Raw genomic sequence first — 27,485 nt, 5'->3', positions numbered from 1 at the left:
GGCTGAGATGGGGGCAGCAGGAATAGGAAAGTTCGCCGTGACCTCACATTAGCTGGTTTTTAGCATCAAAACCCTAAAATGCCGTCACTTTTAGCCGAGAGCAGCAGATTCCCGCCGCCAGCCCCTCCGGCTCTCCCTCTCCGCTTTTCCTCAGCCTCCCGGGCTGCTCCAGCAGCGTTCCCGAGCCGGGTGCCGCCGCGGGACGGGACGGGGCGGGAGCGGCCGGGAGAGGGAGGGAGAGAGGCGGCCCGCGGGGCAGCTTCCTCCCGCTCTCCCTTCCTCGTCCGGCGGCCGCAAGGAGCGGACCATGGCCCGCAGCCGCCGCCGGGAAGGCTCCGCGCCGGGCACTGCCCCGCCGCCAGGTCCCCCCGGGGGCAGCGGGCCCTGGGTTCGGGGTTAGAGCCTCGCCCTCGGGCGGGCGCGGGGCCATGGGCACGGCGTCGTCCCTGGTGAGCCCGGCGGGCGCTGTCGGGGAGGTGATCGAGGACACGTACGGCGGCGGCGGCGGCGAGGCCTGCGAGATCCCGGTGGAGGTGAAGCCCAAGGCGCGGCTGCTGCGCGGCTCCCTGCGGCGCGTCGGCGGCTCCCGGCCCGGCGGCCTCATCGGGGCCAGCTTCAAGTCGACGGCCTCGGTGCAGGAGCTGGAGTGCGTGGCCGAGTACGAGCGCCTGAGGAAGGAGTACGAGATCTTCCGCGTCAGCAAGAACAACGAGGTGGCCTCCATGGTGAAGAAGGAGGCCAAGCTGGACAGGGAGAACAAGCGGCTGCGCGCCGAGCTGCAGGTAGCGCCCGCCATCCCGCGGGTACTGAGGGCGCTGAGCCGCGATGCTGAGGCTGCCAGGGACTCGTCCCGCTTCCTGGGGAAAGCTGTGGCAGGGAGGTGACGGGTGCGAGGGAAGGCAAGGTGCTGCGTGTGAAAAACGCTAATCACTTGTTTTTATAATTTTAAAAGTTTATAGTAATAGAATGGTTATAAAAAATAGTAATACAATTAGAGTAATAATAATTTGGACAATTGGAATTAGGACAATATGAGAGAATAGAGACAAAGAGTTACGGACGTCCGGGTACCTTTTTCTGGGCAGCACGAGCCCGAAAATAGACACCCGTTAACAAAGGATTAACCTTTAAAAAGAATAGCCTGTTGCATATTCATACCCTTCATACATGATGCATAAATTCCATTCAAACACAGGATTCTATCTGGTCATCGTCAGCTTCTTCCTCTGAATCTTAGCAGCACCTTCGAGGAGGGAAGAAGTTCATTTCTTCTGATAAGAGGGCAATAAATTCTTTTTCTCTGAAAGATTTAGGTGTCCTGTGGCTGCTATTTCGCTGCAAGCCCTTTCTTTAAAAAAAGTATCTTACATAGCATAGTGTCTATTTTAACATTTTTTATAACCCAAAACTATATTTAACACACTACTTAAGAGAATTAATACAGCATTACTTTCTAACACAACACATATAATATTCATTTTAATATTTGCGAAAAGCCAATTGTAAAATATTGAAAATATTTTTCACACTGGGGAAGTGGTGTCCCGGTGCTCTCCTGCCGAACCATCGGGATGCCGTCAAAGTGCACTTCTGGGGATGGGAACTGCACCCTCCACAGCTGTGGCGACCTGGGAATGGGCTGAAGTTGTGCCACGGGAGGCTTAGGCAGGATATTGAAAAAGGTTCCTCATCCAGAGGGTGTTGGACACTGGAATAGACTCCCCAGGGAAGTGGTCACAGCACATGCCTGACAGAGTTCAAGAAGTGTTTGGACAATGCTTCTGAGCACAGGGTGTGACTCTTGGGGTGTCCTGTGCAGGGCTGGGAGTTGGACTTGATGGTCCTCATGGTTCCCTTGCAACTCAGAGTATTCTCTGATTCTGGCTGCCCTACAGTAAGGAAAGATACAGGGTGCTGAGATAATACTGTAGTCAGACCTGAAAAGTAATCTAAAACATCTTACGGGCAATAAAACTCTGAAAAAAATTAAATACTGAATGTTTTCAGGCACTTCAGAAAACATACCAGAAAATACTTAGAGAGAAAGAAAGTGCATTGGAAGCTAAATACCAAGCCATGGAGAGAGCTGCTACTTTTGAACATGATCGAGACAAGGTCAAAAGGCAATTCAAGGTATGGTTTGACTTTTCTATTCCTGGGAAAATGACCAAAAAAGATGGATGTCACTTGTTTACATTCCACAAATGAACCCTTCTCCAAAAGCCTTCATGAGAGCCTCTTCTTCTTAAAGATACCTTAGAGTGTCATAGCTGTAGATGCCTATTTCCATTAAAATAATCCTATCAAAAACTCTCTGTAAGACTAAGAGGAAAAAATATGAAATAACTTTATAAATATTAAAAGGAGAATATGAAGTGATACATCAGAAACTAAATTCCTGCATTGAATTTGAACACAGGAGTATATTCATATTTGAGAATGACAAGAAAACACGAGCTGCAAATTGTCACATGCTGAAGTGTGCTCCATAAGTAAATAATGGAGCTCCACAGAGTTCCATTATACATGTTATACCTTGAATTGTAAGGTGTAACATATCTAGCTTATATTTTTTTAAAAACTGTGTATTGGTGCATCTCTTTTGGCTGCAAAAATATGATAGAGGCAGTTTGCACTCCCTGCAGGAACGACTTGAAAGGCCAGGCAGATGGTTCTGCTTTTCCTTTGCTGCAGATGATACTTCTGCCACCCAAAACAGGTCCTAGTTTTTCACTATTTTCAAGATTCTTCATGTCCTTAATTTTAGCTGTCTGTAGCTACATGCAGTTCATGTTTGTCAGATATATAAAAAGAGGATTGGTTCTGACCTTATTTAAGAAAATGAGACTTGAAGACTACTTCATTTCTTTGAATTTAAAACTAGGTTAATGCTTTCTTTCCCACATGATGGTAATAAGTTACAAACAGGACAGCTGGAGATGCTTCATCAATTTCTGTCGAAGGAAATTGATATTTCTGCAACAATAAAATGTAAATACAAGATTATATGTAATTGTAAATAAAAACATGGGAGAATAAAAGGGAACCTTTGAAAAAATTGTTACATGTAGCAATTTTAGAAGACAATAAAGTTTAATAAGTAAAAATACTTGTTTTCATTTTTAATGAACATGCTAATACAGGCTTCTTTCAGAATGGTATGCTAAGGTTTATAATGGTAAAATTTTAAAAATGGATAATTTTAAACTGTGGTTTCCTGCTTATTTCTGATTCATGATGGCTTCAGATTGACATTTTAATGCCTTTGCCTGGTAAATGAATGCTAAAAACTTACTTTTCCAATTGAAAGTAGATAACATGAGCTCAGGAATAGATGCTGATTTTTTTTTCCTTCCTGCTAATAGATTTTTAGGGAAACTAAAGAAAATGAGATTCAGGACTTACTGAGGGCCAAACGAGAGCTAGAAGCAAAACTCCAGAGACTCCAGGCCCAGGGAATCCAAGTGTTTGATCCTGAAGAGTCTGATTCTGATGATAATTGTACAGATGTTACAGGTGAGCATTTCGTCCCCAACACTTTATGTTTGAACATGACTAAGTCTCCAAATAGTAAAGCAGAAGACAGATATTTATGTTGTTTTGAAAAAAAAGTTTTATTAATCCATGTGAAAAGCAGCTTAAAGTAGTTTGAAGGGTAAAAGCAACAAACCTTGCAAACTTGGTTTAGATTGTGGGAACCTCACATTTCTGGTGTTACAAATCAATAAATGAAGAAAGACAACTGTCTAGACAGTTACTTGAACACTTTTTAAAAGTTGTTCTATTAGCTGTTCTGAGTTTTCTAGTCTTCTCTGAGTTCTCTTATTCTGTATCTGAGAGACGATGCTCCAAAATATCCAAAAATCACACCAGAAACTAGAGGGAGTCTTAGACACTTTGGATGATGACATATGCCAGTGTCAGATGCTGTGTGTTCCAGAACAGCAGAGTTAGATCTTAAACAAAGAAGAAGTAGGTACAAAACTTGTATGAGGAATTTACTAACATGGAAAGGGTTCAGATGGGTATGTGAGTAATCTATGTAATAGCAAATATTAGGAAATACCCTCAGCCTTCGGTGTCATGGATTCTCGTTAATTTTGTCAAGCAACCATTAAGAACTACAGCACACAAAGGTGTAAGGAAATCTGCTGAAGGAAAAAAAAATTATGGTCAGTGGTATGTGGCTGGAGTATTTAGAACTGACAATTTATCTTGTGTAGTGAAAATGAAGAGGGTTTTTTTTGTTTGTTTTCCAATTCCTAGCTGCTGGGGCGCCATCTGAATACTGGAATGGAGGAGTGTTGGGAAGTGAGCCATCCATGGGTAGTATGATGCAACTTCAGCAGTCTTTCAGAGGGCCTGAATTTGCTCATAGCTCCATAGATGTAGAGGGACCATTTGCAAATATAAACAGAGGTAAGTAATGACAATTCATTTTGCTGGGATTGTAGGTGTCTGTGGAATTTTTTCAACTATTCTTAAATAACTGTGTTCCTTCTTAGATCCTTTTCTGTCCACTCTTGGGTAATTTAACTAAAGGATTATTTGGACTTCTTTGTAAAAATAAAAGGAAATGTAGCTAAGTTATGTTTAATATATATGATGACCATGGTATGTGTAGCAGTGATTTTAACAAACAGCAATTACCAGTGCTTTGTTGTGAGTGTGTTCCTTATGTTGACAGTGGAAGATAGTGGCTCCTTCTTTCAATATCTGCTGGTGTTCTTTTTTTCCATTTGTGTTCAGGTTCTCTACTTCCTGAGTATGAATGTCACATTTGTATTAGAATAAATTATACCACTGTTTTGTTCATTGATTTTTCATGGATTTTGAGTCTGCCTAGGAGGCCACTTAAGGAAATCTGATTGTAAGACCAGGATATACAGTTGTTATGTAAATCAGTGCTTGATATTTTCTTGTCAATAATTGCTGCTTTTGAACTTTGTTTCCCAAGTGCCCTCTTGTAAATTGGCTTCTGATGCCCTGGTTTCCTTCACTGTTGTCCTGGCTCTGGAACCTCTCCTGGATATAGTTGGTTTTTGGCAGTTTTTCTCTTTTTAGTTTAATCCTTCAGGCTCTGTCTGATTCAGAAATCTGTGCCTGCAAAGTGGGAGGGGTGGGCCTTCCCTGTGATGGCTCCAGCTTCATATACTAAGCCTTTCATCCACCTGTGTGGTCCTGAGAAGAGAACCTATTCCTGTCTTGAAAGAATGACCAGCCACAAAATGAAGAGTCCAAGAAAATTTTAAAACTTATTGCTTCTGTAGGGAATAAACATACAATGCTATAGAAAGAAATGGATTTTTTTTCCTCTGGAAGAGGAAGTTCCCACGGTGTTTTGCTGTCATTTATTCACATGGTCTAATTGAAATACACATAGATCTGAAGGACAGAAAAGTGTTTGGTTATGAGTGAATTTATTGCTCCTGCATATTGGTACTTATTTTAGAACTATCAGCTTGATTTTGTGTAAACATTTCATCAATCCTTTTAAAGGAGATAATATATTTAACACTTTTATTTTGCCACATTGTCAAATTGTGTGGCATTATCAGATGGTATGAGTTCTCAACATTTGTAAAATTTAAATAATTGAGTAAAAACTCTGCTACTATTTTAAATAAAATATAGTATTCATGATGTTAAGAGGTGATGACTTAACTGTTATGTGGTGTGATGACATGTGAAGATGTCGAAGACTTCATTTTGATTTTTTTTGTCCATTGGCAGATGATTGGGATGCTGCTGTTGCCAGTTTATTGCAGGTTACTCCTCTGTTTTCCCACTCTCTGTGGAGTAACACAGTAAGATGTTATATTATCAATACTGATGAGACTCAGCCAGAAGTGACCATCTTCATTAGAGTGAGTACCCCCAAACCTGTGCTCACTTATGTGCTGTCTTCTTTCCAATGTGATGATGGTTCAGAAATTTGTCTAATACTTTTTGAAAGCTTTAGTAGGTGTAATCTGATTTCAGTGAAATCAGTAAAAGTATTGTCAAGGGCTTCAGGGGAACTAACTGCTTAGAGAAAAGAAACTGAGATTTGTTTGATAGGTCCTTAGTGCTATGCATGATTGGTAATAAAGCACTGTTGCTCACATTTGCTTTCAGAACTACTCTCCAAAACTTCAGAGAGTCTGTGAAACAATGGGGTACTTCTTTCAAGTCATTAATTTTTCAACAGAGAATGAAAGGCCTCTTCAGGATGTAAGAAAATGGGAAATAGAAAAAAGTTCATTAGTAATTTTGCTCCTGCATTTAACTTTGCCAAGGTGAGTATTTTCCAGGCTGGTGAAACAAATGGCAGCTTGTAATTTATGCAGAGTGCATAGCTTATTAAAATGTATGGGATGCTTTACTCAGTATGTTTCCTAAGCTGGTAACTTCAAAGTGATGCTCCTTCAAACTTAGGTTTGCTAGTGCAGACACTTAAAAGAATGTATCAGCTTTGTACCATTTTCTTTTTCTTGTAGCTACAAATTCTCTTAAAATACAGCTTGAACAATGTCTTAATAACATACAGAAGTGTTTTGCTTTCCAAGAGGAGCTCGCTGTTGTGCATGCAGTTATGTCTTAGGAATTCAAGATGGCTGATGTGAATGTACTCAGTGTTTTTCATTTGCTTATCTAGCCTTACACCTGTCCATAGTATTTGGGGTTTATTCTATCACATATTAGTTCTGGTTTTGGCTGTCTTTCAGACTAATTTCATGGCTCTCCTGTGTGTTACTGTATGCTGTCTTTTGACAGCTTTGATTTAGTGAAGTCATGATGTTTCATGACAAATAGTGATGGAATGTGGTCTGTTTGTTCAGTGAGTAATTTCTTAACCTTCTAGAAGAAGAAGCATGATTCACTAAAGAAAATACACCAAAGGAGGGATACTTTTGAATTGTGTTAGGAATGTTACTGTTATGTGTTATATGCTGTTGCCAAATAACCCAGTTTTATGTATGTGAAGCAAAAATGTGTAAGAAAAAAATATTCAGGGAAAAAAACCCAAACCTATTAATTTAGAGAATTTATCTTAGAAAAACTCTGATGAAAATTGTAGTACTTGTGTAAAGATGGTAATATTTGAGCAATCTTGTCTGCTATTATCAGCATCCTCAAGTAGTATAGTTCCTTCTGTGGAACAGCAATAGATATCTGTGGATATCATTCACATATATAAATGCAAAGTGCTTTTGAATTTGGAGGTGTCAAATTCTCATTTTTAAATACTATAAATTGAAAGACTGTCACCCAAGACATCTGAAAAATACTAAAGGACTCTTCCTAAAAAGATCAAAGATAGAACAGAACCTTCAGATAACTGGTAGCAAAGCATATATATGATGCTTATTCATCATATGTGAAACCATACTTTTTCCATGCAAGGCAATTACCTTTCACTCTGCATATTGCTATGACAGGAAAAACAGCTTTAAATTTACCAAACAATAATTGTAAAAATTAATACATGGTTTTGCTGGTTTTGGTACAAGTAGCATAAATCTCTCTCTTACTTTTTCTTGCTTCAGAATTTTTCTCAAATTCTCTGTTGAAGTATTTTATTGCTTTTTTGCTATAAATAGATATGACTTTTGAATTAGATTTTGCAGTGAAACCCATCTTTGGAGCTTGTGTTGATTGAACTGTTTACTACAGCAGTGTAATATAGCACAAGAATGCTGATTTCCAATCTAGTTGTTTGTTGGAGGACTGTGAAGAAGCCTTCTTGAGAAATCCAGAAGAAAAGCCCCGGTTAATTTACCACAGAAGGGAGGATGGCAAAGTCAGTTCAGTCTCAGTGCAACAGTTAATTGAGCAAATTTCTTGCATGAACAAAGCAAAGGTATGGTATTTAAAAATTGCTGTAAACAACACTGCATGCTGATAGTCCCAGATTTTAGAGGAAATGGCATTACACTCATTGCTCTGGCTGCTCATTCTGTCAGCAGATTGATGAAGCTGAAATTTATGAATGTTATGAAATTTTCATTAGCAGGGGAGAAAAAAAAAGCCACTGCATTTTCACTGAAAAAAAATGGCTATGCTATAAGGTTAGAATTTCTTACCTGTACTTAGGCATTCAAATGGCAAAGTTGTTTATCTGAGGTCCCTCTGTACCCACTGAAGGGAATGAAGTATACCTCTAGAGAGATTCCTGCTGCCTAAAAATCGATCAGTTATGATCTATTTTCCCCTACAGAGACAACAGTTGAGAACAGCTGAAACTAGATGCCCAAATTTTAAAGTTCTTAGGCAAAGTGAATCTTACCTAAGGAAGGCAACAGAATGGAATTTAAATGTGTTCCAGAATGTTTTTGTTGCAAGTCCTAAATATTGTTCTCAGTTGGATTCAGAGTTGTGTCATGCTTTTCCATTTACTTTTTCAGATGATTGACCATGTTGGAGGTAAGGAGGAAGGAGCATATGAAATCTATAATTGTGTGGAAAAAATAATTAAACAGGTAAAGTACATGATGCATTTTAGCTTTTTATGTCTATGTTGATTTATGATCTTAAATTATGTCAGTGTGATTATTATGCAGTACTTAGGTGTGATTCAAAAGTATCTCCCTGTTTTATTAATATCTGGCAAGCAAGGAAATGTGCAAGTGGAAAATAAAACCCCAAACTGAGCAGTGCTTTTATGGACAGAAGCACTGGACCATGGGAAGGGGTTCTATTTATGAGCCTTAATTAGCTCTTAATTTCTCTTTATCCATATCATAGATGCATCCTCTCCTTGTGGTGAGTTGTTTCCAGTATGAGATATTTAAAATCAGTGTCTGGAGACCTGTGCATTCAGACTTAACTTAGTTTCATTTAATTGCTTATTTATTTATGTTCTTTGCTACCCTGCAAGGAAATGAGCATATTGGTGTTAGTAGAGCCACACTCATACTGAGACTAACAGCATATGTGCTAGCACTATAGTTGTGGTTTTTTCCATGTAATTTCTTTTTACCTAGGATATATTGGGATGTGAAATGACAGACCTAGAAGGCAAGGATCTGGGTAATAAGGAAGACTCCACTGCTCCTGAAGAAGAAGTTTTTGGTGATGTATTGTGGGATGCACATGATGAACAAGAACAGATGGAAGCTTTTCAGCAGGCCTCTAATTCAACATGTGAGCTGGGATTTGAGAAAGTGAGTACATGATAAAGGTGTATGGATGAAGAGAAAGTATTAACTCACTTTCATCCCTTGTTGGGCAAGATGCATTTCTAAAGAAGAAGCTGTGTCTGAGAGCACCCTTAAGGCTATCACTCCTTATGCTGGAAGAAGCCATATGTCTGATATAGATGGCATATTTCTTTTCTGGGAGAGATGCCAGTTGGTGTGTTGTTGAATGACATTGATGAAGAAGTAGTTGTTGTGCCCACACTGGAGAAAAGCACTATAACAGTGTGCCAGAAGCAGAGCATCCTCTTAGACCTTGGTCAGCAATTGAAAACACTCTTGAGTATCTGTTTTTAGTTCTTCTATTTTTTTTATTTCTCTTTTATTTTTCCCCAAGGAAATCCAATCTCTTTCTTGACACCTGGAGTTAGGTCTTTAGGAGATGGTTAATGAAAAGATTTCATCTCATCATGCAGCTATAAAAGAAGAAGAAAGGAAACTTTATAGTGGAAAGCTGCTGTAAAGCTCAGTACTTACTCATTACTGGAAATAATTTTTTAAAACTTTGCAAGTTGTGAGTATCAGGAATAGTTATATGTTGGGAAGATATAATGAATGTAGGAAGATAAACATTAAAGTCATCACAGAATGTGGTGCAGTAGTTGACTTTGGCAGTGTAACATAAGCATGCATTTTCTGTTACTGCATTTAAATTCTTAGTACCCCTATTTTACTAGCACAATATATTCTTTTACTCCACCACTCCTATATTGGTAATGGTTTGGAGGATTGTACCATCTTTACTACATTCTAAAGCAATAGAATAACAGAACATTAAAGAAAAAATACCAATGCATATCTAAATGCACCTCTTACTTTGAAGACAAAATATTTCTCCCAAGCAAGTGAAGGGTGTTTTGCTTTGGTTTATTTTGTCATCTTCTGAAATATTTTTGGACATTCGTATGCTGTAAGAAAGCCTTCCTTTGTATGCTTTTGTATGCTCAAAATAGTCATTCATGGCAAATGCCAACATTTTCCTGGCAACTGTATCCAGTGCAGTGGAGTAGTTTGGGGAAAGGGTGGGGCAAGGAAGCCTGAACTAACAAAGAACACTGTACCACTGAAGATTCCATTTTAAATAGTTTTGAAGAAAGTGTTAATTAATTCTGCACTTTTTTAAAAAGAGATAATAAATTCTGTGGTTTAAGTGTTTCCTTGCAATATCTATTTACACTTGTATTGTATTGCATTTCAAATTTCTTCTTTACCTTAATAAACTGGTACATGCATTTTGAATTGAAATGGTTTACAATACCAGGCATTATATTTCTCCCTTAAACACTGGACTATTTATAATGATTGCTTCTTTTTTACAGTATTTTGAACGTCTGAATGACCTAGTAGCAGCACCAGCACCAATTCCACCATTGCTTGTATCAGGAGGACCAGGCTCTGGGAAATCTCTCCTTCTGTCTAAGTGGTAGTTTAAATTTTTTTTTTTAATATGAACAAAATTTAAGAAAAGAGTTTCCATTACATTTCCAACATTGTGTCAGTAATAAGAGATAAAATGGGGGCATTTACAAAGTGCTAACCCTATTGAAGCATCCTGGAAAGATTTGTGATATTTGAGTAGCTAATTTCATCTGGGCTGCCTTTGACAGCTCCCTAATGCCAGCTGCAACACCTTATGATAAGGCATCACTTACAAATCTATCTTTGCACAGCATTACAATGTGGTTTTGATAGCTCAATTGTGTTGCCCTTCTCTCATACACAAGAAGGGTCTGAAATAAAGAAAGGATCCTCATCATTTATGATAGACCATAGAATTTTATGGTCACTTGTATGCTATGACAAAATTTGCTGATAAACTGGTGGTGTCATTGCTTTTTGAAAGTTTAGTGGCACATGACTGTTCAGTGCCAGGAAGGGCACTTGCTAATTGCTGTCAGTAATAGCGAGAGTGAAAATGGAATCTGACATTAAAAGTTCAATTGTAGTTAGGAAATGTCTATCCTGTTTTGTTAGATAAACATGGAACACATGTAGCTAAGATACTCTTTGGCAAAACTGATGCATTTTTTTTGAGATCTATTTGCAAAATTACTGTCTGTTGAGTCTTCTTTTTTTCTTCTCTTCTTTCATTAGGATCCAATTACAGCAGAAGCATTCTCCAAACACTCTAATTCTTTACCACTTTGTTGGGAGGCCCATGTCTACCAGTTCAGAATCTGCATTGATAATTAAACGCCTTACTCTGAAGGTAATGCTGTATTACATGTCCTTTGCATGCATTGCATCCATGCATTGCATCTTTCTCTGTGTGTGGGTGTGTGTGGCTGTGTGTGGCTGTGTGTGCAAAGATAACATTTTCTACAAATTTTTCAGCATCAGTGAAAAGTAATACAAATGTAGTAGAAAAATATTCAGGTTCAGATTGGTCAGGGCTCTGGGCAGCCTGGTGTGGTTGAAGATGCCCCTGCTCATTGCATGGAGTTTGACTAGGTGGCCTTTTAAAGCTCATTCCAATCCAAACTCTTCTGTGAGTCTATGAAATGTAAAGTGTTATAGGATGAGGGGAATCTGATCCTATACACTTAATGTATCTCAACTAAATAGCATCTCTGGGATATTCATAATAGATCAGCATTAGCAGTTATGTTTCCAGTGACCTATATTGATGACTTATAAAACCATAAAATTATACTCCTTCCAAAATTCCCTGCCATCTGGCTGATGAGAGAGGCAGGTGGTACATCTTGTGTCTATGTGCTTAGAAACCCAAGGCTATGCTGGCCACTTGGCACCATCTTGTTCCTAGACTAGACTCTCTCCTATATTAATTTATTTTTAATTGTGTGCTAAATACGTGGGGAATAAGAAGGATCATTTTTGGACCAGGGTCTGAACTTGCTTTTTCCATCACAAGAGTAGCACTAAGGGCCTTACAGTACTAAAACCTGTAGAAAAATGAATGCAGTTCTTTCATCTGTCTTAGATGTGTGCCTGTTTAATCTGTGCAACTTCAAGTCCTTTAAGTCTCCATATTTCTTGTCTGTTGTGTAAATGTTATCTCTCTAGAATTTACACACTGAGTTCAAGAAACATTCTTTGTTCTGCATATGCCAGCTTTCTGCATATACTAGAAGGAAAGAATTCTGTGTGAACTTGACTAGAAGAATGCCCCCACATCCCATGGAGTTTTTCTGGGGGGAGATGGTGAGGTAGGGGGGGTAGAACAGCTTTTTGCTTTTTTTTTTTTTACTTTTTGTGTCTATAGGACTTCTTTCAACTATCCTAGCTGATTTTTAAGGTAGAATTTCTTGTACATGTTTATAATTCTGCAGCTTATGCAACACTCTTGGTTAGTATCACCTCTGACTTTCGATCCAGCTAAACTTCTGGAAGAGTTTCCCCGTTGGCTGGAAAAGCTTTCTGCACGCCATCAAGGCAGCATTATTATAATTATTGACTCTATTGACCAAATACAGGTATGTTTTCAAAATCTTTGCCATTTGTCAGTCTAACAGGAATCTTGACTATTTTAATAGGCTCAGTTATAGCTATGTAACAAAAATATTAGTGTTTGCTTTGCTCTGAGAAAACCATAGTTTTGTAAAAAGTGCTGTTGAGTTATTTTTGTAAATAAACTTTTTTATGGTTGTTTTGGTATTTTTCTTCTAAATTTTATCTTTACACCTTAATTTTTGAGCAGTCTGGTTACATTACTTATCCAAAGATTAAAGGCTGTGAGCTGACTTATTGGGCACATAAATAGCCTGGTTTTTATGAGGTGAACATATCAACAATAGTATTCTATCTGCTTTATTTAGTGTACAGTTGTGCTAATACATATAAGTGGGTCATTTAGTACTGTCTAGAGGACCAGTTCATGAAAGATTTTAAAGGACTGGAGAATTTAAGGCTCCTTTCATTGGGTTGCACAGTTGATGAAACATAGCAACTTCTGGCATTGTTTTGAACAACCTCTGTGTTAAGAAATGAAAATTTGTTTTTAAGCAAGCTGAGAAGCATATGAAGTGGTTGATAGATCCACTGCCAGTGAACGTGAGAGTGATTGTATCAGTGAATGTAGAAACGTGTCCACAGGCGTGGAGGTATGTTATATTTCTGTGATGTGACAAATTATCCTGGCTTAGAGTTATTATTTCAAATTGCAGTTACTCATTGAAGAGCAGACAGATTTGTCAAGATGTGGAGATTTAATAGGATAAGATTTTGTAACCTATGAAGAAAATGAAAGCTTCTCTGTTTTAGCTGCAGTGACAGATTTTAGCCTTTGGAAAACCAGATTTTTGTTTTACTGTGATGGATCTACCCAAATGACTGTATGAAAGATGATATTAAATGCAGTCAGATGCACATCAAGAACTGCAGTATCATGATGTAGATTCAGGACAAGGCTAAAAGTGGAAATTTTACTTCAGATGACTAGAATTTCATAGTAGCAGGGAACAGCTTCAATTATTGCTTTGATATAAATCTTTAAAAAGCCCTGGAACTCTGATGTCTTTTTTTTTTACTCTTTTGTGCTATTTAATAAGGTTCAAATATGACTTTTTTCTCTCTTACCAAAGGTTATGGCCCACTCTTCATCTTGATCCACTGAATTCCAAAGATGTTAAATCTCTCATTAGTGCAGAATGTAACTCTGCAAATGTTAAATTGACTAAAGAGCAGGTATGTCTGTTGCAGTTCTTCTAAAATACCTTACTCCAGTATAACTTTTAATAAAAGCATGAAAAGATTAAATTAGCCCAGCTGCCAGAGCAAAGAATTATATTTAGCTAACTAAATATGATTGCTCAAGATAGCATGAAGTTTGAGTATTTTACCCCATGGCTCACAGCCCTGAAACACAGAAGGAACAACATAAATTTTTAACAGAAAAACTGTGCAGTTACACATACTGCTGTAAATATGATATTTTATTTTAGAATACCAGAAGGTTTAATTATGTTTTAATTCATTATTTTTGGATAATAATGTAACAATCACTGACAGATTGGGAAAAACAGTATTTCACCTTTGCCCTTGAGACTGATTCTGTAAGGTAACCTTCATGTTGAGATACAATGTTAGACCCTAACTCTGCATCTTAAATTCAAATGGGAATTTTCACTTATATGCTCCTATAGCTGGAAATGGGTGCAGTATTTTGTAGTAGTACTTACCATTTGGTAGTACTTACCATGTTATAATCTTCAGATGTTGCACATAAAATAATATCTAGAACTTTTGTTTTCTTCTCAATGTTTTATTTCCATAGTTAGTTTCATCTCAGTTCACAGATGATTATTTAAAATGTTGTAGGAGAAGAAGCTTGAGAGACATTGTCGTTCTGCCACAACTTGCAATGCTCTGTATGTCACTCTCTTGGGCAAAACCATTGCTTGGTAAGTTGAGGTGTTTGGAAATTACTATGGTCATCACTAGATTAGAGGACTTCAAGTAGGTTAGCCTTTTGAAATACTTTCATGTAAACAGAATGAATCTTGTTAGAAAAAAACGATAGAGAAGTTTTGCCCTCCTCTGACTCTGAATGCAACAGGAACAGAAATCAGAGTTTACAGTCACCAGTTTGATACTAAGTGAATCCAAGCAGTTGTATCTATTTGTTTTTAGCTCTTCTATTTCTATTTTATTTTAATTTGTTCTTCTTTATGGGTGTATCAGTTGCTTCAGTGGTTTTTAAAGGTATTTGGAGAATGTTGGTATTGTGTTGTTAAACAGCTAAATTCAGATGTGTTGTATTTTCTGGTTTACGAGAGAGTTTGCCCCACAGATTTTTAAGGCTACAAGGAAGGTCAACAACTGTTTAGTTTAACTTCCTGCATATGGTCCTTAGCCTTGTTACTTCCTGCTGTGGAGAAAATTAATCTTCCCTGTTGTGCAAGAGAATACCTAATAAGTGCATTGGCTTCTTATTAACCTAGACTTCATCTTGTTGAGAAAGATGCATTTTTAGTTAAGAGACTCCCAGAAGATGATACACTAATTGGTAATTTACTCCAGGTGACTGATTTCATTATTTTTGTTCATGTTTTATGTTCTAGAAGACTTAATTGCTCCTGAAAATGTGCTTTGTAAATGCATTAAATTAAATAGCAGCATGTGGTTTTATCTTTATCCATCTTGATGTTCCTGCTTGTACTCCTGCTGGAGAAAAGAACATTGCAGCCTAAGTTTTTTAATAAAGCTGTTGCGGCTATTTAGAAAAATCAGACAATATGACAGAAATCAGAAGTTGGCTTGGAAGAACTCACCTCTTCTTTGTTGAAATCTCACCAGGTGCTGTGCGCCTTTTGAACCCAGTAGAAATCCAGAGAATGTTTGAGATGGAACTCTTGTGTAGTTCCAAATCAATCTTACTCAGCCAAATTTAATATGCTAAACCTTACCCTTTTTGTCCTTCTGCTCAGTGTTGGAAATACAGGAAACATAGATGAGATTCTTCAGCAGTGTTGCCAGTGTCAAGACACAGTGTCACTGTACAGGCTTGTTCTGAGATCAATTCAGGAATCATTGCAGAGTGATAAAGAGAAAGATCTTTTGAGAGAGGTAAGCAGAGAATGCATCACTGTTTCTACAGGTAATGAATACTCTTCCCCGTAAAGAGTTTTTCTTAACTTAAAAGTAAATACAAATTTATATTGGTTCATATGTATGATTCAGAGATTATTGTGCATTATTAGTATAGAAGGGACAATTTAATTAGTGTAATTACATCTGTTGGATAATTATAGAATGTATGACTGCTTTGTGTTAAATAACAACTGAGTTGTTGTCTCACAGAATAAAGCAGAGCTTTTTCACTATGATGTGATACAGAATTAGCACTTCCTTGCTGATCACTACCATCATCTAGTGATTAATTACATTGAGCATAGTAAATGCAATCAAAACATGCTGTCTTATGAATACAGGCATTGCTTATTACATTTCTGACTCCTCTTCCTACTTTTACAGAATTCCCTCTTGTGCAAAACATTTTTTTAATTAGTACACAATACTCTTACTTGCTGCTTCTTTGGTTCTGGAAAGTCTGAGGAGCCATTTGTTTGTCCCAGAGTGTCCCATTTGGTGCTTTATGTATTAGAATATTAAACCATTAACACTGAGGTCTCTGCTTTGAGAAGATGGAGATGGCCGATCTTTATGAAACCCTGTATAGGCAGGGGTTTTTTTCTTTGGCTATAAAATTATCACAGTGATAAACAGTATTTTTCTTGAGATTTCAGTGTAACTAAGCTCTCCAGGAAATATTGCTAACTGTGTGAAATCTTGTTTTCTGCTTCGTGCAGATACTGTGTGTCATTGGTGTCAGCCACAATGGGGTGAGCGAGTCAGAGCTGATGGAGCTTTATCCTGAGCTGACTTCTGCAGTGCTGGCCTCACTCCTTCACAGCCTGCACAAAATGTGTCTGCTGACATTTGGCTGTGGTTTGCTGAAGTTCCAGCACCTCCAGGTAAAGTTTGTAATTCTAAATATGTGCAAGTGAAACTCCAACCCCTGACTCCAACCCCTGTTTTTTTAGATAAGTTCTGTTTTTAGCTACCTAGGCCTTGAAATGTATGTTTGCTCATCCATTCTCCTTAGATTTAGAAAACTACCAGAACTGTGAAAAACCAGTATTGCTGAAAGTCTGGCCTTTCAAATCTTCATAAATTTCAAATCTATTAATTGTTAACTCCATGTATCCTAGAAAACATTGGCTTCCCAAAAAACCAAGAAGAATTGAAAGAGAAAGGAATATTGCTTGAATAACCAGAGCTGTGGTCTAATGCAAGACAATTTGTTTGTAGTGCCTTTGTCATTGGAAGATTTTCAGTTCTACAACATGAGATGTGTTTCATCACCCTATCATCAGCACTTAAACAAATTAAATGCATTCTCATTTTTTTAATTATACTCTCTTTCAGGCTTGGGAGATGGTAAAACTAGAGTATATGGAAGCAGGTGAAAATGTTATTTCTGCTTATAGACAAAAACTAGTGGAATATTTCACCATGCAGTTAAGGTAGGTCAGAATTCTTCAAGAAGTGCTAAATTGCAGACTTCATGCCTCATAGATATTTTGGTTTCTTCATATACTTTCTTTGAGTTTAGTAAATTATTATGGCAAAATAACTATGCCAAATTGTCACCTTAAAAGTTTACTTATTGATGTGTTGCTTTTCAGTCTGGGAAAAGAATGAGGTCTGTGAAGGGGAATGGGTATATGATAAAGTGATTGTGGGGAAATGTAGGGTATGAATTTATACCATATCAGTTATTTTGTGGTCTCCAACCCCCATGGATTTTTGTGGTTTCCAACCCCCATGGATTTCCCAGTAAATGGTTGGAAATTTGAATTTGATTGGGACTTGAAGCCGAAAATCACTTGTGTTCAGCAAGCAATGAGCACATAGATAAGAGGAGACCTGGTAGCACAGCTGAACATCTACAAGTTCATATTCAGCCTGAAAACTGATTTGCTTTTATATCCTGAGTTACTGTGTCCCAGCTGTGGGCTGCTGTTTATTGCTCCTCCAAGCATCTGCTCTTGGGTAGGAGGAAGCCAAGAGGGCCACAGTGTGCCAGACAAAGGAGGCAAAAAGGGACAGTGGGCTGCTGCAGGGCTGCAGTCCTGCTGGCAGGCATAGATTAGCCCATATGGGATGGAGAAGCAGCTTCCTGTGGAGTGCCTGGGGATTCCAGTGCCTTCTGAGGTGAAATTAAAATGAACATATAAGAAAATGGAGTACATAGGTCTTACACTAATCTGTCTGTTCAGACATTCAGGTGTGGAAATTGTATGCTTGCCTGGTTTTCACATCAAAATGACAATATGCTAGGCCTGTCAGAGTTTTAATTTACATTTGTTTTTCTCTCAATAGTCAAGACCGAGTGACTTGGAGAAGTGCAGATGAACTTCCCTGGCTCTTCCAACAGCAGGGTGATAAGCAAAAGCTACACAAGTGTCTTTTGAATCTCTTTGTGTCCCAAAACCTTTACAAAAGGTACAAAGGTAGAAATTGTTTTGGCCATTCTAAACATCTCGTAGTAATTTTTTGTCAATATAAATCAGAAAGCAACAGATTCAAATTCTTGAACAGTAGAGGCTGAAGTGCTAAATGCTGTTTCCATATAAATAATGTATTTTTTCTACTCTGCTACACCCTGGGGGTGGTAAAGGAATAAATACTGCTGTTGAATAGTGTTAGTCTCCATGGATTGTCTCTGTAGATGCTGTAGCATGACAACATTTGTGCATGTAGGCCTTTTTTCCAAAGCTAGCATCAGTCTGAATAGAGAGGTATCAGAGATAAGATTCTTTTCCTTGTTAAAACAGGGGACATTTTGCAGAATTGCTGAGTTACTGGCAGCTGGTTGGGAAAGATAAGAGCTCTATGGCAGCTGAGTATTTTGACTCTCTGAAAGAATATGAAAAAAGCAGTGAGGGAGAGGAAAGTATGATCTGCCTGGCTGATCTTTATGAGACCCTGGGACGGTTTCTTAAGGACCTAGGTCTTCTCAGTCAGGTAAGTACATTTAGAGATTGTTGTAAGAGAAAAAAGGCAAATGAAGCAGAGCTCAGATTGTGCTTTCTGTGGCAGTGGTTAAGTTATTGCAGCAGAGGGGATGCTGTCTGCTGCCCTCACGCTCTGGACTTGGCTGTTCCAGGCTGTAGCTCCTCTGCAGCGCTCTCTGGAGATTCGGGAGACCGCGCTGGATCCAGACCACCCCAGGGTGGCACAGTCACTCCACCAGCTGGCAGGGGTGTATGTTCAGTGGAAGAAGTTTGGAAATGCTGAACAGCTGTATAAGCAGGCACTGGAAATCTCTGAGAACGCCTATGGAGCTGAACACCCTCGGGTGGCCCGTGAACTTGACGCACTTGCAACGTTGTACCAAAAGCAGAACAAGTAAGCTTAATTACACTGCTGGTTTTGTTTTATGTGGAGCTAGTACAAAAAAAAATTAACAGCAAAAGTTTTTTTCCTGAAGCTAGAATTTTTCTTCTTTTTTTTTTTCCAGTTTCATATGTTCAAATGCAATCATGAGCATCCCCTCTCTATTCTTGTAGCAGGTCAGATAGGAGGGGCCAACTTTTGTGCTTAGTTTAACAAAAAACTTGCACAGATAAAGGAGAAATATTGTCTGTCCCTAATCATTTTGTAAATTTTATATTTGAAAATAATTGTGATTATTCTCAAGAATCTTAAATTTTCAAATCTGTACACTTAAATAACTTAGAATCTTTCCAGGATGCTTATTGATACCACATTTGACATTCTTCTCACACTCCAAATAACTTTCAGATATGAACAAGCTGAGCAACTGAGGAAAAAGTCCTTCAAAATACGCCAGAAAGCAGCAAGGCAGAAAGGCAGTCTGGTAAGGAAGTGCTTGATATTTAAGAAGAGGTACAGGGCACGTTGCTAAACAGATGTGTGCTAAACAGATGATAAATTGTGTCTGCAAAACTGATAATGCTTCAGGACTTTTGATAATTGTGGACATAGGTAGCTTTGGTAACTGTCCTTTAAATTCTGCTGGAAGTGGAGATGTGTCAGTACAATTGGAATGGAGTTGAAAGTGGAAAAGAAAGAAGTGGATATATACATTTCAGAGGTGCAGAATTACAGCCAATATGATTGTGTGTCAAAGTCACAATGGAAAAAGGTGATCTCCAGAATAGTTGAGGCATTTATCCTACTAGTGAATGCAGTGCTTACTGCAATGGAAAATCCCAGTAAAAGTATAAGGTGACATACAGAGTTTTCCCCTGTTTTCTTCTCCTGTGTTGTTTTTCAGGTCAGGGTTTCTCTTGTCATTTTTGAGCTGATTTTATTATGTAATGCCTGTACTGTAAGAGTCCAGCTAATAACTCCAGAGCTCAAGTTGTAGCTCTAATGAAAATAGAAAAAACGCATAAACATGTTGCTATTTCCACAGTGATTAAATAAGAATGAATTTGGTTCATGAAGATTTGGCCTATTTCTGTAATGAGTTCTTCTGCAAAAATATTTTTATCAGACTGCAAAGATCAAAAATAAACAGTGTGTAAAAATGGCTGCACTTTATTTTGTTTTTAAGCATTAACTTGTTTGCCCATTTTAAACAGATTATGTGAAGCCATGAGTAGTATTTTATATGCATTTGTATGTCGTGTTTAATTGGAGGTTAAATTGATTTTAAGTTTTGAGGTTCTAAACCTAAGAATTTGATCTGAATTGGTTATTTGAACTGTGGAGTTTAAGCAAATAAGCATGTCTGATACAGGGAAAGAAGTGTGACTGCACAGTAACTTGTATTGCCTGGAAATTTTCACCAACATTTCACATTTTTGGTGCAATTTGCTGATAGACTGTAAGTAAGCATTTGCCATGTAGCTCAAAATAGAATTTAAGGAGGATTATTGTGCTACTTAGGCATCAAACTCTTGGTTTTCTGTCTTTAGTGTTAAACTTTGAGTGTACTGCTGACTGGCTTACATTTCCTTCTTTTTGCTGTAGTGTGGCTTTGCTCTCCTGCGTCAAAGAGCCCTGCAGCTGGAAGAGCTCACGTTAGGCAAGGATACATCAGATAATGCTCGAACCCTAAATGAGCTTGGAGTCCTCTACTACCTGCAGAATAATCTTGAGTGAGTTGTACTGATTGTGACACATCCACTCAGATGTCTGAATGGAGGCAGAGCAGGGAGATGTAACTCTAAATGCAGACACATGATCAAATACTTGTCCCTTATTCATTCTACTGGGTTTTGTTCACTGTGAAATTCACTCCTGTTTTCTGTTTGGTGCTGTTGGCATATAGGTATTTACCAAGTCAGTGCACTTCCTGCATTCAGAATTGATGTTCCATGTTAATTAGCATTTGTTGCAAATTCCATTTCTCTCTCAGACTTCTGCCTTCTCTGCTCAGCTTCACTATTTTGTGACTCTCCTTTGCAGTGTTCATCTTTGAACAGCAGAATTGTTGTTTTTCTATGACAGTATTACAAGAAGTCATGACCTAAATATTCACTGTGCTTGTAATCCTTCAGCTTTTACCCTGAAGTCCTGTTAAAAGCCAGAAAGGGCTGGAACAACACAAAGGTGTTCTAAAAGCAGACAGAGATAAACAGTGGTGTTGAAAAAGGGGAATAGAAGGTGCAAGATGGTTCTGATTGTATGTTTAACCACTCTTCACATCAACTTCTTTAGCTGAAGTTTCTTTAGACAGAGGAATCTAAGCTATGTGTTATGAGGGAATTGTGAATTCAGCTAAATCCCACTCTACTGAACTGAGTCTTTTCAGAGAACAGAAGTGCCCAGCAAAAAAGCACAGAGTTCTGGAAGTATTTTTACAGTTCTTCCTGTACCTGATGTTTAAGGCACCTGTAGCTTTTGGATAATTACAGAAGTATATCCTTATTTAGGATCTGCATACAGAATCACGATCTCTACACTGAAGGAATTGATTTTTAACAGTTGTTAGACATGTGGGGTTTTCATCAGTTTACCCTCATGAAATGACTGATTATAGAGGAGCAACATTTTATCTAATCTCATATTGTTCAATATTCCATGTTATTCATATGTAGTTCCTGTTAAACGCAACCTTCTTCAAGAGTAGATGTATCTCCACTATTTCATAGGTGAGAAAAGGTATAAACTTTGTTCTAGTGGAGGTTTAAGGAACTTTTTAAAATGGATATCCCTGCTCTGAACCAGCAAGTCCAAGACTTCATGTTGTTAAAATGAAATCATTGGCAGAAGGATATGTCACTTAATGAATAATTATTTGTCACAGATGATCCTCCAGCCCTTGCACCTTTTGACACTTCTCTAAGAGCTCCAGAATTGAACCTACAGTTCTGTGTATAAATGGTCTTTTTTTTCTCTAACATAAAATGGATTTTTCTGATTTACTAAGCTGACCTCTTGAGAATAGCATGACAGGGTTTGTGTGGATGTCATGATGAGGAGCTGCCTAGTAATAATGGATGCTGTCAGTCTTATGGGGCATCACCTGTAGTTTTGATAGAGGAGCTGCTGTAAAGCTGAAATGAAATAGTAGCACCCTACTGTAGCAAGCTAAAATGTGCTCTTTGCTTCAGCGGTGACATTACACAGAGTCTTTTCTACTTTGTCAGTTCTGAACAAATTCTTGTTTCAAACAGGCACTTCAGCCTGTACAGATGCTACCAGCTTTAAAATACTGATGAGCAAATCTGTTGTGTAGGACAGCAGAGCTTTTCCTGAAGCGCTCCTTGGAAATGCGGGAGCGAGTGCTGGGATCCGACCACCCAGACTGCGCGCAGTCTCTGAACAACCTGGCAGCCCTGTACAACGAGAAGAAGCACTATGACAAGGCTGAGGAGCTCTATGAGAAAGCTTTGGACATCAGGAGGAGAGCCTTAGCTCCAGATCATCCCTCCTTGGCTTACACTGTGAAACACCTGGCAGTGCTGTACAAAAAGATGGTGAGCACACACCTGTTATCTCTTCTGTACACCTAAATTAATTGTAATGTCTTTGTCTTGATGGAAAAAATCACGTTTTAGGGTGTAGGAATAGTTCTTTTTATCAATGACCTTGGACTTTACAGTCAGTTTAAGGGCAACTTTTAGAATTATGAGGGAGATAGCAGCTCACAAATAAACTAGCTGAGCCACCTTCAACTTCTGTTGACTCAGTGAAAGATGAGCATTACTCCTGTGAAAAAAGCACTTTGTAGAGTAAAATTAACAACAGTATAAACTTCTGCATTTTCTAATTTCAAAATGTGTTATTTGTGTTTGTATATGGTTGTTGTAACCATTAGGTATTATTAGTTTAATAGTGATGTATTGTTTCCGACAGTTGAACCAAGATCAAGTTCCATGGGTTATAAGAATTTTATTTATTTTATATTTTCACATTTTACTGTTCTTCAAAGACAAAAAAGACCTTGATAATCTCTTAGATCAAATTTGCTTATGTTTTTGCTAAATAATTCTTACCTGCTATTGTCTGCATTAAATGGTTTTGGGTCATGTTATTTTCTGCTCACTTCAGCTTCTAATTTTCATTCTGCTAGAAGCTGCAAAACCACTCAATATTTGCATCAAAAACCTCTTTGCTAGTTTGAAGGAGCACAAATTAAAAATCAGTGGAGACAATTATTTCGATAACAGTACAACTGAAAATTCTTTTTACAGCCTTCTCAATGAGACACTTGTGGGCAAAAAATAAATTAAGAAATGAAGAAATAGACCTAGCTGAGAAACACATTAACTGGGGGTTGAATAGGCCCAGTATTTTGGAAAATTAGGTTCTAATAAATAGTCATGATAAATAATTTATGCAGAATATACATATTATTTAGCGAAGTTATCCCCTTATTCTAGAAATAATTAGATCTTCTCCAAGGCTTTTGTTTAAAATAGGTTTTGCTGTTACCATCTTGATACCAGAGAAATTAATAATTTTTTTCATGTTATTTCTAGGGAAAGCTTGACAAGGCTGTTCCTCTGTATGAGCTAGCAGTAGAAATTCGACAGAAGTCATTTGGTCCAAAACACCCCAGTGTAGCAACTGCTCTGGTGAACCTAGCTGTCCTTTACTGTCAGATGGTAAGTTTTTCATGGCTAGCATTTATTTTTCCTGTCTTAGGCTTTTTTATGACTTGTACCTAAATGAAACTAAAGAAACTTGATCATATTGAAAAGGGAAATTCCTTATAGTACTTGCAAATTCTTGGGTTCCATTTTAAACATTGAAAGCATATTTGGCAAGAAAAATGCGTGCAGGGAAAAGATAATTGCTGTGAATGGTAGGCATGATACTGCATCTAGGATGCATTGATACTATGTTGGCAAGAAAAGCCTATGTATTAGACATCTGTATCAAAGAAATACACATCTGTAACAAATAAACTTTCTGCTACCCAAAGAAAAAGCAGATTGAAGCTTTGCCTCTCTATGAACGCGCACTAAAGATTTATGAAGACAGCTTTGGCCAAATGCATCCTCGGGTGGGGGAAACACTGAAAAACTTGGCTGTACTAAGGTAAGATAATATGCTTCAACTTTATAAATGCAAATTACTGCATGAAACAAAACATCTGGGCTTGTGTACTTTCTAGGAAAGTAGAGAGTTTTAAGTACACTATGTTGATAGTATGGTGTATATTTCAATTTAAATGAATTGAGAGACCTGTTTTATTTGCTTGTTTCAAGTTTGTTTTGCTCTTTTCCAAAGCTATGAAAGGGGAGACTTTGAGAAGGCAGCTGAACTTTACAAGAGAGCTATGGAAATAAAAGAAGCAGAGACTTTGTTGATAGGTGGAAAAGCAACTTCTCGACACTCATCAAGTGGAGACACATTCAGCTTAAAAAGTGCATTATCACCAAACACTTTGCTGGAACATGGACAAAGGTGATGCAAACCTGCTCCAAGAAGAGGCAGTCTCTATGGATATTTTCAAGTAGACAGAAAATTACCAAGATAAATCCATTTTTCCAAGGATTATGTACTGTTTTGGGACTGACACCTGTCTTCATGAATTCTGCCTTAACTTTGCAGACTGTATGGTACAAAGTGAGCTGCTTTCATTGTTCATAGGTACACACATTACTAGCTCAAGTTGTAGCTAATACCAAAACCATGGACTTGATGCCTCCTAGCCCAAGTGCCAGGACTATAACAAATTAAGCTGAACCACTTGTATAAACTCTAAGAGGCATTTCTTACTTCTCTGTTGTAACAGCATGGCTTAGAGAATTTGTGTCTTTTTGTATCATCAATCCTTCCTGCCTTTTTACAAGCCTTTAAAGTTGTTTCTGAAGAAATAGTAATTTTGAAAAAACTTTGAAAATACCGTTTAACCTCAAGTTTTACCTGCAGGGTTATTTCAGATAAGTAAACTTTCATTCAAGGAAGTTGTGCAAAATTAAGTGGTTTCCTTGGGAAACTAGGATATCTAAATATATCATCATCATCTACAGTTAAAGCTGTTGAAGGATTCCCCTCTGTTCAATAAAAATACTTCCAGTGAGGAATCAGAATGAATATGATTATGGCCAGATTTCCTGTTTTTAAACCTTTAGCAATACATCTACTGTTTAGTCTTACTGAATCCCTTAAAATACAAGAATGTTTTTACTAGCTGGGAAAACCTAGTGATGCAAAGTAGATTGCCATCAGATAAAGAAATATCAATCAAATCTACTTGCCTGTTGTATTTCTTAATACCTGAGTCATTGGAAGAATCAGTCAGAGTTCTATTCTCATTCAGTTCATAAATGTATGCATCAATTTAAATACATACTAAAAAAGACTTTTTTATAAAATAAGAAGTGTAAGTGGAAAATTATTTGAAACCCTACTATAATACTTCAGAGGCAACTAATGTTAATTCGATCCAGTTTCAAAAATGCAAATGGCCTTCACTTCAAAGGAATACTTGCCTTCCAAGTGTTTTTTCTCTTTTATAGTAGAATTAAATATTACTCATTTCAGCCCTTGTTCTGATTAGGAGGAATTTAGTATTTTGGTAATGCAGTAATTTGGCAAAATAAAAGGTATATAAAATTGACAGCACAAATATTTAAACCCAAATTTGATTTTTAAGATTAAGGTTTAGTTGAAAACAAAAATCAAAAATAGTTACTGAAGGTGTTACAATAGAGGACTAAGAGTAGACACTTTGAAATAGCTCTCTGGATATTTTCCTCTTATTCAGAAAATGGGTTTGTAAACAAAGCAAGGGTTTACCACTCTATTTCAACCACCTTAGAAAGTTTTAAAAACTGGAAAGTTCTTTGCAGGATTGTCACCAACTGAGAAGAGGGGCAAAAGGATAGACAGACAAATACACATGCAAAAAATCCCAAACAAAAATGCCCAACCCCCCTCCCCTCCAAAACCTCAACCTACTCAGCTTGTGTGTGTTTATGTTGCCTGATGTTCTTAGACCCAGTAATTCTCTCCTCTAAAGAGTTATCAGATGCCTGGTCTAGCTTGTCATGTCTATTCTGATTTTAACAGGTACAGTGGTACATCTTCCTCTCCTAAACAGTTTCCTTTATTGTAGCTAGTTTAAATAAGAAGTTACTTTCTAGAGCCTCAGTGTTACTGTTGCTGAACTGTCACTCTTCTTCCATTGAACAACTTCTCTCCAACTTCCTCATCGGTTATAGGGTTAGTTTTGGAATAAGAAAAAGAATTAAAATAAAAAATGAGTCCCTCAAAAGCAGCAGATCCCAACCATCCATTGTCCTTTAGTAAAGAGGGTGAGGAATCCATGTGCCTACCCTGTGAACCCAAAGAAAGCTTATGAGACAGCTTCCATGGAGCTGTACCTCATGGACAGCAAGGAAAAGTCATTTCTATATATGGGATATGCCAGATAATACTTCTTTGTAGAACTCCACCTCAAAGCAGAGGGTCACCAGTTTCAATGGAGATTTAATTATACTGTCAGAATATCAACATCTTAATAACATTCATGAGACACTGTAAAAACTGAACACTTTTATAAGATTGCTGAATAAACAAAGCTGGACTTAATCATGGCAATGTACTTCGATTTGTAAGTTCATAACCAAGGAAGCAATAAATATTCTCTTGTGTTTTACAGTTAGAGTACATTATCTCGTGAATATCTTTTTAATTAAAAAAAATCCTTAGTGCTGCTTTTTTGGATGCTGTTTATTTTTAAATAATTTTAACCATTGACACATACAATTATTTTAATACAATTATTCATTTTCTGATTATTTCAAATTTTTCTTGTATATACAAGTTGGAAGTCTAAAAGTAACACAGGAACCATTTTGTGTCCTCTCTAACAGGGCATACAAAAGTGCATTAATTCCCTCATAAAAGTTTACTTGAAGTTGCCTCTCATAAAGCTGTCAATCCTGTGATAGCAGCCATGTCAGCCAAATAATTAAGAGTCAGGATGAAATGAGCTGTTGTAGAAATGAATCAGCCATTTCCCTCAGGATCTCCAGATCCACACAGCTGTGTGCCTGACTTCTATTGTTCCCAACAGAAAGGTGAAAGTCACAGAGAAATGTAAGTAACACATAAATTGACACTGGATCAGGCTAACATAGTGACATAGATTCAAGTATCTACCTTTTTAATGGTCTCATTATTCTATTTCCTGTCTTTCTTTGCAGTTCATTTCTAAAACCTGGTTCCTCCAAAACAGAACTCAATCCAAAAAAAGCGACTTCAATTTTGCAGTATAATGCCCCACACTCAAAACACACCCAAAATCTCCTTCACTGGTTTCAGAAGTGATTTTTCTGTGTATAATGCAATTTGATGTCAGCTGTGAAGGAAACTGATTTTGAATTTTGTAACCATTACTTAGAA

General features: G+C 37.7%; 1 protein-coding gene across 1 annotated transcript; it reads left to right on the top strand.

Annotated features, from left to right (window-relative positions):
- The first annotated feature begins 230 nt into the window (after positions 1–230).
- Positions 231–26,747, top strand: NPHP3 (nephrocystin 3). Its single transcript, XM_071429519.1, has 27 exons — positions 231–782; positions 2,008–2,133; positions 3,366–3,516; positions 4,267–4,419; positions 5,734–5,867; positions 6,118–6,278; positions 7,696–7,843; positions 8,388–8,462; positions 8,967–9,146; positions 10,499–10,602; positions 11,274–11,388; positions 12,473–12,616; positions 13,146–13,243; positions 13,724–13,826; positions 14,460–14,542; positions 15,569–15,707; positions 16,451–16,615; positions 17,070–17,167; positions 18,027–18,149; positions 18,482–18,671; positions 18,814–19,055; positions 19,452–19,527; positions 20,649–20,776; positions 22,360–22,600; positions 23,606–23,731; positions 24,052–24,167; positions 24,360–26,747. Exons 1-27 carry the CDS (start codon positions 429–431, stop codon positions 24,538–24,540), a joined length of 3,954 nt encoding a protein of 1,317 aa, XP_071285620.1. The 5' UTR covers positions 231–428; the 3' UTR covers positions 24,541–26,747.
- The last annotated feature ends 738 nt before the right edge of the window (positions 26,748–27,485 follow it).

The sequence above is a fragment of the Agelaius tricolor genome, unplaced genomic scaffold, assembly GCF_023055355.1.
Source record: "Agelaius tricolor isolate 1412-34295 unplaced genomic scaffold, bAgeTri1.0.p SCAF_6, whole genome shotgun sequence".
Classification (NCBI taxonomy): Eukaryota; Metazoa; Chordata; class Aves; order Passeriformes; family Icteridae; genus Agelaius; species Agelaius tricolor.
The sequence above is the reverse complement of the archived record's forward strand: the minus strand, read 5'-3'. Positions and strand labels throughout refer to the sequence as shown.